This window comes from Bufo gargarizans, chromosome 11, assembly GCF_014858855.1.
Source record: "Bufo gargarizans isolate SCDJY-AF-19 chromosome 11, ASM1485885v1, whole genome shotgun sequence".
NCBI classification, from domain to species: Eukaryota; Metazoa; Chordata; class Amphibia; order Anura; family Bufonidae; genus Bufo; species Bufo gargarizans.
Window position 1 is genome coordinate 5,398,966 of NC_058090.1, and position 13,632 is coordinate 5,412,597.

The 13,632-nt window shown below is 44.2% G+C and overlaps 1 protein-coding gene across 2 annotated transcripts in view; it reads right to left on the minus strand.

The window, feature by feature from the left end:
• Positions 1–13,632, minus strand: part of MDGA2 (MAM domain containing glycosylphosphatidylinositol anchor 2) — a 431,166-nt gene that overhangs the window by 140,812 nt on the left and 276,722 nt on the right. For both annotated transcript variants that reach the window (XM_044272149.1, XM_044272148.1), the window contains exon 5: positions 9,327–9,459. In XM_044272149.1, coding sequence (XP_044128084.1) covers positions 9,327–9,459 — 133 coding nt within the window. The remainder of the gene's footprint in view (positions 1–9,326; positions 9,460–13,632) is intronic.

Sequence of the window (13,632 nt, forward strand, 5' to 3'; positions counted from 1 at the left end):
ATAATTGAATAGAGCGCGGGTCTATTGTTCATGTAGGCTCTTGAAATCCCCAGCAGTCATCTGCCCACGAAAACACCTTTCTTCTCCATTCTTTTGCAGAACCTGAGCTTTGCAATTTTATAAGAAGAAGAACCAAGAGAACTGACAGATTCATGGAGTCCTATTACTGGTTGCACCTCATGAGATGGGGTAGAAGGTAGGGGGCAGCGCTGCATGTTGGGTTGTATGTCTCTTATGTCTGGCCATGGTGTGCAAAACGTAATATAAATTCCCACTCTTTTGGTTCTAACACCCTATGGCAATGCTCTACGTAGTATCATTGTAATCGTTGGAATCTTTTCACATAGCGAGGGACATTTTCTGAGCTGGTGCACCATCTAGGGTCGATAAATCTGTATCAGAAATGAGCGAATCGATTAGTTAAAAAATGAAATTCCACACAATTTTTTTTTTTTATCTGATCTGAAATTTGATTAGAATTTGGATTTTTTTTTTAGATTCCGTGGAATCAGAATAGAGAGAGAGAGAAGAATTAGACCAAAGCGAATTTTAGGAAATTCACTCATCTCTAATCTGCACTATAAAGCCATGGCCCCATAAAGAAGGCGTGCTCCAGCGGAGGCTGGCCTTACTAATGTGTCTTTCTTCACCTTTCCTCTTGGCTCGAGAAATCCCAAGATGAGAGGCACAAGATGACCAGCTTTGTCGTATCCATTACTCTGTAGGTCTGTGATGGCTAACTTCCAGCTCCAACTCCCAAAATGCACACTTGCTTAGCTGTTCTCAGAACTCCAAAAGAATGAATGGAGGATGCTGGGAGTTGTATTTTCATCACAGCTGGAGCGTCGGAGGTTAGCCATCACTGCTGTAGATCATCCAAGAGCAAAGGTAAGGAAAGGTGCAAGTCGAGTAAAGAGGACAGGTAAGGAAGGGCACATCTTTCCCAAAGTGTAACCTCAACAGTTCAAAGTTGAGGTTGAACGGGGAAATCAAGCGTTCTTTATATTTGCACTTCATTGGAGGAGATGGGGCCACATGTCATTGACATTCTGGTTCTAGAAGAGAAACTCCTACTTTACCAATTTTCCCTGTCATTAAAATCACACTGTGCCATTGTTGGAAAGCACCCAAACCTGTAGTAATGGACCCATAGCAAGGACTTGCTTTTTCTTCCTTTCCCATAGCGAAACCTCAAAATTTGCAAACTAAGAGGAAGGAACTGACCTATGACTTCTAAGAAGAGAAATGGTCCTCCTATAGTTGGTCTGGAGGCTTGAACAAACCCCAGGAGAGGGAGTCCAATTTTTGTCACGTTGTCCAATTTCCTCTATGTTGCTCTTTGTTGACCAAGATGGACTTAAGTCTTGGAAGAGAGGAGAATTCTATGGTATATTTACACAATGCCATTGTTATGGGGCACCTCATCAGGAAACCCAATTATAATGACCCTGTTATAATTTCCTCCAGTGATGAACATTGTGGTCGTTGCACGTAAATTACAGTGCATTGAAATCGCTTCTGTATGGTTTCTTGTGAGTAGTTGTCTTCACTAAGCTAAGATATCGAGGAGAAGTTATTCATTCCTTGGAAGGCGGCCGTCTCTTTCACTTGAATCATTAACATGTTCATTTCAGCAGCTTTAGCTTAAATACTGCAGCAGAGAAATATGCAATTCTCCGGGCTAAGATTCTGCGGTATTGTATTGGAAAGATTGCGACCTTAAGCGATTGTATAATCTGACGGCGAGTCCTTTGTGTGGACGTGTTCTGTGCTGTTCTGCACAGCCATCATCATATAGGAGGCAGCGGCATTAAAAAGATTAAGTTCTAACATTCAGGTCAATAATATCTGAATGCTGCTATTGTCTTGGAATGGTCGCAATGTACGGATCCAGCCATGGAGGTATCAGGATGACTTACCAGTGATTTTTTTTATTAGAGATGAGGAAAGTTTCTCCTGTTGAGTGTTATTGTAGGACAAGTTTGCTCCAGAGCCAAGTGGAAAGTCGCAGTGTATTAGGGGGTACACATGGCAGATTTTTGTGTTGGAAAATTCTGCCATGGATTCGACAACAGGTTGAACCTTGGACTGACCTGGACTAAACCTTGGACTGACCCCTGGATCAACCCCTGGACTGACCCTTGGACTGATCCTCGGATTTCTGTTGCAGATTTGCACTTAGAATAGGAAAAATTCACCTGTTGGATTCTATGGTTGAAAGGGTTGCTCCAGAGCCAATGTTGAAATGTGTTAGGGTATGTACATCTGGCTGGATTTTGTATGTTCCACTGTTGGGATCTGCAGCAGACTGACCCCTCGATTTCTACTGCAGAGTTGCATTAAACAACTGTAGTGGATGTGAAGGCTCATAATTATTCCTGTGACCCAGGCAGAGAAATCAATTTCCCAATTAAAGACAATGGGAGAATGATTTTGAGCAAATTTTACATACATTTCTGCATAAAATATGCATCACAGTCCACATGGAAAATCTGTCATGTACACCTACTCTTAAGGAGCCCTATGCACTTTAGGCTAATGTTGGCCAGGCCCACCAATTTCGGCAAGGCTGATCAACCATCTAATGTGTATGTATATCAGGGAAATGTAGCAGAAATATAAAATAAAGGAAAAAAGAGTAAGTGAAACCCCAAAGCGGTGCCAAGGGAATGGAGTAAGAAAATTAGCAGCAGTATGAGGATTCCCACCGGAAAAGCAGGGCCAGTTGGTGCTGCAGATAAATCCGATGGGACTTTATGGCACTCGGTAATTAGGGTCAAAGTTTACATCAGAGAAGACCAACAATGGGCCTCATCTCTCTGAAAACATATGATCCCTCGAGACGCCAGAGCCAAGGAACACAAGCATTTATTGGGGTGCAATCTGACCACATTTAGATTACTAAATGCACTCGAGAGGGGAAGAAAACAAAAGAAGCTCAAAACATTTCGCCACACCTCTCACACCAATATCTCCTTCATGGGGAGTCCCACAACTGTCGAAAAGATGGAAAATCCAGATTTCTTTGTTGTGGATAATTATTTTCGGGGATATAAAAAAAAAATACTTCTTCAGGAGACGGAAAATAAGTGGATAACCTTACATTTAGATGTGTAGCCAAACCAGAATGTCACCAAAGAAAAAGGAAAGGAAACCACTGCGATCCCACCCCAGAAGCATGTTTTCTAATGAAGGGCTGAACCTCTAAAAGTGTTCCAAGGTGGTACATACTGTATCAGTCGGAAGAACAAGCCGACAGGGCAGATTCCAGCCTGGAGAGTAAGCGTCTATTTTATTGATTGGATTCTGTGAGCGCTCCAAGGTGGAACATATAGATTGCAATGGGCAACCCCCATGGTGATCCAAATGTTCCATTGCAAGTTCCCTGTGATGGTTATTGAAGGTGTATGTTCATCATAACATAGATCTAGAGGGGCTTTTTGGGGATTTTACATTAATGGAATATCCTCAATGTGTGTTCAGTATGAATCCGACTTCCAGGAATCGGTGGAACACACACTGGCTGCACCTTCATGGCTTACACTGGCTACATACGTGTGCATGCCACTACAGGGGAAATATCAATTCTTTTATTTTTTCAATCTGCTCTAACACCTTTACAAAAAATGTTTGCCCTGCTGGACAACCCTATTTAAAAGGGCTGGCTCACAAAGGCCACATTTTTTCCTATGCCTAAAGGGGGGCTCTGTTTGCTACCCCCTCTATTAACTAGAAATAAGGAGTTGTAGCCCTTGCCTTGGTTGACCTGTCCAGTCTATGTATTGCCTGTAATACTACATCGCTGAGGGTTTTTGCAGCCGGACCCGCGGTGTTCAGCCAGTTCAAAATTTCCAACACAATACCTGAGAACGCCTCGCTCTTACTCCGTTACTCCTTCCCCCTTGCTTTTCCATTACATTTTGGTGCACTGCTTTATTTAAAGCACCGGGCATATAAGTTTATTGTGAGCAGCGAAGCCTGTGACTCTTATGGTAACACCTGGGGGCCCCACTGCTCATTGTAATGCAACAGCCACCTCATTGGAGGTAATCAGATTTTTGACATCATTGGTGCAGGAAGATCTATGGATTTTCAGGGGAAGAAATCTTATTCTAGTTTCTCTTTAAATGTTATATCAACAGCAAAAGTAATAAAAAGTGCAAATGGATATCAAATGTGCAGACACCCTAACAAGATGGAGGTGAATTAACGCTAAAGCCACAGGATACCTACAAATCTCAGCAAGAAATGTGTCGGCTCCATCCAGTTTAAGTAACTGAATAGTTTCATCGCGCAGCGTGATCGCCATTGATGCTCCTGATGTGTCTTTAGTGAGGAAGAAGAAAAGGCTTATAATTACAGATATATAATAATTACTCTGTGACCGGGTCCTGCACATTTGTATTAACCTGCCCTATTGCTCTCTAGTTTGTGGGACTCATAGTGCTGGATTCTTTTTATACTGTATGGACAGGGTGGGAACACCATGGACCCTTATAAACACAGACTGCCAGTTTGTGGGACCGTCACACTGAAATCAGGACTATTGCCATGTGTGCATTCATCTGGAACCAATCCTGATGGGCATAGAAGGGATTTTAAGAGGTTTTTCCAGAATCAAGATGTATCCCCTATTTGCTCAGGGACTCACCATTTCTCATTCACAAGAACTGGGATCCATACCAGGGTCCCCTATTTAAATGGAGAACCGGTTGAGCCTGCTGCCGATCCATTTACAGGCTATGGAGCTGAGGGAGATGGTGAGTATCGCACTCGACTATCTAAGGGCACATTCTCATCAGCACTAGTTACTTCTGTAAGAGGAGCAGAAAAACTAAAATAATGGAAGTGCTGGATCACGCTCATAACTGAACCCATTGACTATACTGGGGTAAGTACACGTTCCTGCTTTTTTGGTGGAAAAGAGTCCGGCATGCAGGACTTTTTTGTCTGCCTTTTTAGTGTAACCTGTAACAGAGCCCAAACAGAGCCTCGAAGGCGGATGTGAACATGGCCTTAACTAGTCTTTGGAAGGACAGGCAGTGTGCATGCTCGGCCACAGCTGCTTTCAAATGGAAGACACAGGACATCAACGGTGGGACTCCCAGCGATCACGTACTGTATCTCCGATCCTATAGAGTTTTGATTCTAAGAGAATACCTTTGCATTTCAAAGTCAAAATAATAGTCCCCAATGCCAAATTACCTGCTATGTATCTCACTGGCCTATCAGCAGCCATCACTGGTAAAGTTCTCTTCCTGAATGGTTCATCTCGTCTAATGTATTAATTGCATTTCCATGACTGAAGCTATTATCTGTGATTAAACTTCCCTAGGAGAAGTGTTAGAGCTGCATTGTGAGTAGCAGACAATAGATGTTGCATTCCTCCACCTTTATTCAAGCTTGGTTTCTCCAACTTTTTCCACACCTGTGAAAGAAGCTAATTATGTGAAATTGGATAAATCAAGCTTGATGAAAGGTGGAGGAGTGCAACATATATTGTCTGCCACTTACAATGCAGCTCTAACACCACTCACCAGGAAGTTTAATTACACCTTGTAGCTTAAAATCATGGAAATGCAATCAACACCTTACCTCCATGACTAAAGCATAAGTCACCAGTATCTAATGCAGGAGAATTCTCGTACAAGTCATTCTAACTGAAGAAGCCAGATGCTCTGACTTATTACTACTGACATATTGTTAAAGGGGTTGTCCGGGTTCAGAGCTGAACCCGGACATACCCTTATTTTCACCCCGGCAGCCCCCCTGAGCCTAGCATCGGAGCATCTCATGCTCCGATGCGCTCCAGTGCCCTGCGCTAAATCGCGCAGGGCACGGGCTCTTTTGTTTTCAATAACACACTGCCGGGCGGTAACTTCCGCCCAGCAGTGTGTTCGGTGACGTCACCGGCTCTGAGGGGCGGGCTTTAGCTCTGCCCTAGCCGTTTTACTGGCTAGGGCAGAGCCAAATCCCGCCCATCAGTGCCGGTGACGTCACCGGGCTTCCTGTCAGCCCCATGGAGAGCCCGGTACGTCACCGGAACTCTGAAAAATGCCTTTGCCCTGCGCGATTTAGCACAGGGCAAAGGAGAGCATCGGAGCATGAACTGCTCCGATGCTCATGTCAAGGGGGCTGCCTGGGTGAAAATGGAGGTATGTCCAGGTTCAGCTCTGAACCTGGACAACCCCTTTAATGGGGTATTCCCATCTTCAACATTGATGGCATATCCACAAGATATATCATAAATACTTGAAAGGTGTAGGTTCCATCTCTGAGATCCTTACCTCAGGGAAACATGGTTTCTTAGAGTTATGGAAAGAGTCATTGTATTACCCCAAAGTAAGGAAATTAATATTTTTATACTGATTTATTGTATTTCTCATAATACAGATGTAATCTTTATGTATGACATGTAGTATACCTGGTTCACCAGCAGGTGGAGTCTGCCTGGCAGTATTCCGCATAGGAATGGCACTTACCATTCTATTCCTCCCCCTTTGGTAGGATTGGGTTGGGCCTACTTCCTGCCAAGGGTGGAGTTGAGCTAGTCCAGTCAGTCTAGAGGAGAATTGAGAAGAGAGTGAGGCCGAGAGGAGATGTGTTTGAGCCCTCTCCAGCCAGAAGGAGTGTGAAGCAGCTCTTAGAGCACCAACTCCCTACATATCCAGAGAGGGAAAACGGGCTGAGGACACCCTCATCATCATCAAGCCACTATTATGCTAGTTTTAGCCAAGTGCAGAAATCATCACCAAGTCTGCCTGCCACCATACCTCCTCTGCTGGTGCCAGAAGGAATTTTCACTAATGCCTGCTGAATGTCTGGCCTCATTCATCTTCATCTCTTTTACTGCATTGAACCCCAGGGAGCGAAGGCCTGAGGTAGGACACTGTGATGCAGCTACAACACTACAGTACATCAGGGCCACTACCACTCCCGTCCACTACACCGGCTCCCACGGGGGCTCGCTGCACCATTAGTTTTGAGCATCGGAATGCACTTTCCATATTGTCATGTGGGTCTTGGTAGGACTGGCATGTGCTGTCCATTAGTAAAAATGCATTGGCCAATGACCATCACTGAAAGGGCAACCAGGACAACCGTAAGGGACCGAAATCTACAGCTTGTCTTCCAAATGTGTGGCACTCTATAGCACCTCAAGAGGTTGGGAGTAGCAATGAGCAGCCATTAGTTTTTTCATTAGGTCATTCTTCTAGTGAGAGATTACAGGACTATACGTCCCTATATGTCCTCATATACTGGAGGTACACTGTATGTACAGGAGAATTTTATTAGAATTATTAATTATACTCTGTTTTAATCATAGTGTCATCTTAAATGAAAATGTTCCTTTACAACAATTAATTCCAGATGGATGCAGCTAAATATAACTTCATCTAAATGCAAAATTAATTTCTAGCTCTTAGACGTGACACCCGCAACAACACGGAGAGCTTGGCAGAGTCCTGCTCATTGTGGTGAGCAATCATTCATTCGCTTTGTCACCATCTTTCTTCAGCTTCATAAGTCCTGAAAGTAACCTTCAGATGTAGAGAGGATCCAACCAGGTCACTTCAGGACTTTTCACTTCTTAAAGAAACCCCAAAATCTTTAAAGAGTGAATAGAAAAAAAAAATCCTGCCTCCGTGTGGCTGAAACCTACCGTCTTCTAGGAGTCTTGCAGAGAACATAGGTGACTTGTGTTTTTCCAACTCGTTTTTACTATTTTTTAGCTTGGGACTAGGATGGTGCTTATCAAAGGGAAGGGGCTTAAATTTAATGGTCTCCTATTGCAAACAGAGGAGGGGATGTCTCCTGCTGTAGCCAGGTACTTTACAGCCAGAGACATCTCCAACAATACCATAGATTGGAGCTGGTGTCCTATATCAAACGGAGCTATTGTGTGGGGGTCCCTGCAGAAGTCAGTTGCCTTACAGCCAGAGACATCTCCAATCTCCAGCAGTCCTGTAGAGAATGAATGAGGTGGCAGCATGCATGTTGGACTGCAACTGAACTCATTTGGGGACACAGAATCCCTATTCTTGTTATTGGTTGGGGTTCCAGCAGTCAGATCCCCATTGATCAGATATGTATTCCCTATTCTGTGGATTGGGGATACAGTATGTTTATATCTTGGGACAACCCTTTTCAGGGAGCAATTGCCTAAATATTTTTCTATTTTTTAATTTAGCGTTACTTTAAATATAAGGTCTTCTCGTGGTTGGAGGAGGGAGTATCTTGCTGTAGCCAGTTGCCTTACAGTGAGAGACAACTCCAACAATCCCATAATGGAACTAGTGTCCAATTTGCTAACAGAACAGTTATGGAGGGGGAGGGGGGGGGGGTCTCCTGCTTTAGCCAGTTACCTTACAGCCAGAGACATAGGGAATGGGACTGCTGGAGATGTTGGACTGCCACTGCATTCATTAGGGAGACCCTGGGCCTCTGTTCTTATGATTGGGGGAGGTTCATGTTATAGCCAGTTGCATTACAGCCATAGACAACTTAAGCAATCCCATAGAGAGTGAATGGAGCTGGTGTCCTATTTCAAACAGAACTACTGGGGAGTCTCCTGCTGTAGCCATTTGCCCTACAGACATAGATATCTCCAGAAGCTTATACAGAATAAAGGACATGGGTTGCCATTGCATTCATTTGGAGACCTAGGACCCAGTTGCCTTACAAGTTGTAGCCAGTTGCCTTACAACCAGAGACGACTCCAGCAATCCCGCAGAGAATTATTGGAGCTAGAGTCCTATTACAAACAGAGCAGTTGGGGGGAGGGGGGGGGGGGGGGGGTCCACCGTAGCCAGTTTTAGCTTACAGCCAGCGACATCTCCAGCAGTCGCTTAGAGGGTGAATGAGGTGGCAGAATGCATGTTAGACTGCAACTGAATTCATTTGGGGACCCAGGACCCCCGTTCTTGTGATTGGTTGGGGTTCCAGCAGTCAGAGCCTCATTGATCAGATATTTATTCCCTATTCTGTGGGTAGGGAGTAGAGTATGTTTATATCTTGGGACAACCCTTTTAATGGAGGAATTGCCTGAATATGTTTCTATTTTTTTATTTTGTGTTCCTTTAAATATCAGGTCTACTTTTGAAGATCTTGTATGCCATATACGGGACAGAAGTAGGACAGTACTACTGCCCATGATGATGACAACCAATTAGACATTGTATCTACAGTGAGGGACTCACCCTGGGCAGATGCTTTCAATAACCTGGAAGTTATGCTGGAGTCGCTTTTGATTGGAGAGATCATTCAGTTCAGTATAAGAGACATAATATTAGGATGAAATGAACATTGGGTCATTAATGTCTTACCAGTTCTGTTGGAAAGCTTGAAGGAAACCAACTTGTCTGGGATGTGGCAGACATTTCGCACTGAGGCAATACAGCTGTAATTGGCATAATCCTGAGGTCTAAGATTTTTCAGCTTCAGAATTTTTGTTTCACCCTGGAACAAAGATGAAGGAACATGAAGCCTGAAACTCCACATTTTGTTCTTCCGCTGGAATCTAGATGGGGAAGACAAAGTAATTGAATCCTGCAACACAGTACAAGGTAACACACAGGAGGACACAGTGAGCTGGCCCGGATGCACATTAAGTATTATCATAAACGGACCTGGACCTGCAGAGAAGACCTCGAAAGACCTTCTATGTCCACTTTGAATAGACGTATGTATTCAATGTTTACAGATCCAATCCATACTAGTTATCTAATTATGCAATTAACTATCAAGAAGTAATCAGCAAAGCATATTGCCTACCTTTAAAAAAGTTAGTTGGGGTGCTCTGATCCTCGTGGGAGGGTCCAAGGGAGGAAGGAGGCAATACTAGCAAATTTTGGTAATAATGAAAAGAATTGGCTTGTCTGTATATGATTGATATATACAATAAAAATTCATTAAAACATATGAATATCCTGGGTATCTGCCGTCACCTTCAGGAGGTGCTCAGGATCCTACTAAGATGTCCAACCCTTTACAAGATATCCTCAAGATAGACCATCACTATCGGATGGGGGATGGTCCAACACCCTGTACCCCCGCCAATCAGACTACGTCCACAGGAGAAGTGTATGCTGCAATTTTCCCTTGAATGTATAGCGGGCAGAAAAACCCTTATCTCCGACATCAGCCATTGGGGGAAAGTTGGGTGGATGCCATCAACATTAGATGATTGGACAAACCCGCCAAAATCCAGATCTAATGTGTATGGCCATCATTGAAGAAGACCTCAGAGAGAATCCCTGTGTCAGACGCATCATGCACCAGTCCCTCAGGCTCCTAACTAAGCCAGTGTGTCCCATTTTTCACCATTTTCAATATTTCTGCTTCCTGTCAGTGAATATAAAGATTCACTGCTTACCATCAGAGGTTGTCTATGCAGCATTGTAATGTCGACAGATCCTAAAATGACAAGCAATGAGCAAGTAACACTAGGTTTGGAGGGGTCCTGATCCCGTATGCCCCCAGGGTTTTCTGTGTCAGAGGTCTCTTCTGAGCTACTGGGTGAGGGGAACGCTTCCACGTGGGTACTCCCCAATATTAGCATGAGCGTCTTATTTACGAGTGATGTCAAATGGCAGCCAGCAAGACTCTAATTTACAGTACAAGCGCTTACACAGGTCATTCCCAGCTGGTCTTGGAGGACTAGATAACAGGTCATCAAAACTAGACTAACCCATTAAATAGGATAAGTCATCAGAACATGGCCTACTGTTAAAATCAAGTTTTATGGTACATGTTTTATTTTTTATTTTTGGTGCTTTATTTTTAATTGTCCACACTAAGCCGGGTAACACCTGCACATAGATAATGCAGGAACCATCATTCATAATAGGAGATGTCCCAGTTCATCTCCTCCCCTCCCTGCACAATGACCTCTGCACAGGTCCCAGAGCATGCCCACACCACTCTCCCACAGAAGTCAATCCTCTCCAGACTACAGATGTGGCTGCAGTAAAGAACATCTGTAATTGCTGTAAACAGCAGCTCAGGCATAGAGAAAATAGGATAGGTAAAAAAAACTACAATCAAAAAATAAAAAACAAATGACAAAAAAGGGAATATGCATCAGTGTCTGTTTCTTAGGTGACACATTTGCTTTAAACATTTAGTTTTTTATTCCTCGCAGCTTAACACAGCCTTTCCATCTGGAGCACTGCCGCGCAGATCATTCGGCTGCAGAATTAGCCGTATAAACGCCTGTCCCTCCTGTTTTCACTTGGAGACGTCTTATATCAAATTATAACATTAGTCGTCGCCTCATCAAGTCATTTATGAAACATTGATCGTTTTTTTTTCCTCCCAAAAACGCCCTGGAAGATGAAAGAGAGGCTTCTTTTTTTAGCTCTTGTCACGTGTCATCTGAGGTAACGCGGGCGGCTGGCGAGACGTCTTAGGCAAACGCAGTTTTTAGTGAAAATCACATCTAGGAGGTTTTTATCTATTTCTGACATTTCCGAATATAAATTAACAAAATGAGCTCTAAGGTAGGTAAAAATTGTCATAAACCAGGAGAAATATCAAGTCAACTTGGCGAGCGAAAGTGAGAGGAGATAAGGGTCTTGTAGGGGGAGTATGGTGTAGAGTCAGGCTCATCCAGTGCCCAGTCCAATGAGCTCTGTAAGGACTAAGGTCCAACTTGTCAATCCGAGAATCTTCTGGTGATCCCAGCCCCCAAAGGTCCAGCAGAAGACAACCCTATTTTATAGATGACTTTTAGACCTCACTGGTGAGAACATCAAATATTAGGATGCAGTTCAAGTAGATGAGCTCTGTCAGGTGGAGGATGGGCCCTGAGCATCATCTCCCCTCAAGGACCTCAAAAACTCCCAAATGATACCGGTTTGATTCCCTCGTAAGGGCTTGTTCTACTAACACAGCCACCTGCCATTTTATAGCATGTGAATCTTATAAATGGTGATCTCTTATCCATCATGATGATACAGGTTTGTCATGGCTGCCATCATCCACTCCCTGGAGAGAAAGTCATTGTGACCCTCACGCCAGGACCACCCACCATTAATTTTGCAGTGATGATGGAAGAGCCCTGGAGAGGTTCCTACTAACTTTGGTAAAGAAAGATGGCTAGCTGGAGCTTGACCTCTACTTTCTATGGCCCTATAGCAGCTTCAGGGCATGTGGACCAGTGTGGCCATTTCTATTTTCATTAGTGGGCCCACCAGCAGTCTAGCATCTTTTGATGCCTGCCATGGTGAAGGACAAGGATCTCACAGGTTGTACACAACTTTTCAAGATGATAGCTCCCCAATGGGGCAACGAATGGGACATAGTCCAGCTTTAAGCAATGCTTTGATTAAGCCAGAAGTAATACTTAAAGGGATTGACCACCCCCATGTTTTTTTTTCCCTTAAAACAGTTTGCAATAGTGTAAAATAATATTAGAAGTAATACTTACCTTACCAATCCCCTGTGGCTCCTGTGCCGACACTTCCCTGGTCCTCTGCCAGTCTCTGTGATGACGAGTTGACACAACATGTGACTGTTTAGGCAATCATTGGTAGTGAACATGTCGACACCTTGGAGGTCACCATTGCAACCAGTGATTGGCTGCAGAAGCCAAATGACGACTGCTGGGTTTCCCCCAAAGAATGAGGTTGCGGAATCCCTGGAGTGAATGAAGCTGAGGTGCCGCTCTATTCCACTCTATGGGACTGAAGAGAAGCTGAGTAGAGCGCTCACCTATGTCTGACAGTCCCATAGATATAACTGGATCTGCAATGCATGCATGATCCGCCTCTGCATTCACTCTGACACTTCAGTCTTGTGATCCTTGGGGGTCCCAGCCTCAGACCTCCACTGATCAGATACTTCTCTTCTATCCTCTGGATAGGGGATAGGTTCTTATTTGTTCAGGATCATAAAAACTTGCCAGCTTTCTTTCAAAAACAGCGCCACTCCTGTCCGTGTGTTACGTATGGCAGCTCAGCTCTACTGGAGTAAATGAGATGTAATACCACACCCAACCTGCGGACAGTTGTGGCGCTGTTCCTGGAAGACATCTGCCATGATTTTCTGATATGTACAGTAATAACTAGAACTGTAATAATAGAACATTCAGATCAGGGTAGAATAAATAAACTCATGATATACACCGTCACGCGGTGCTCCTGTGTGTGACAAATGCTCGATCCGGCTTCTGCCGTTGAGACGGTGGAACGGTCAAAAGAGATCTTCTCATAAAAAGCTACCGCCACCGCAACAAGTGTGAATCATGGAGGGGCAGAGGGGCACTGAACTGAAATCAGGAGGGCAAAATAGGCAAATGTCCTGCTGCCCCCCCCCCCCCCCCCAGGGCAAAATAGGCAAATGTCCTGATGCTCTCACCATCTAATGGCTTTGGGAACTGCAGGAACCGCAAACCTCCAAAACTCAGAACCTCAGGACCTGTAGCTTATATGAGCACTGTTATATGTTATTGGGGGGCTTTTTGGCCCCCTCAGGGACCAGGGGTCACATGCAACTGCTACTTCTGAACATGTATGGTGGTAATGCGTGACCACCAGCACTGGACACATTGGGTGGACACTCAGAGAGAACACCAGGGGGCGTTGTAACAATCATCTAACAGAAGTGGAGCACTTTGTAAAATAATTCTAG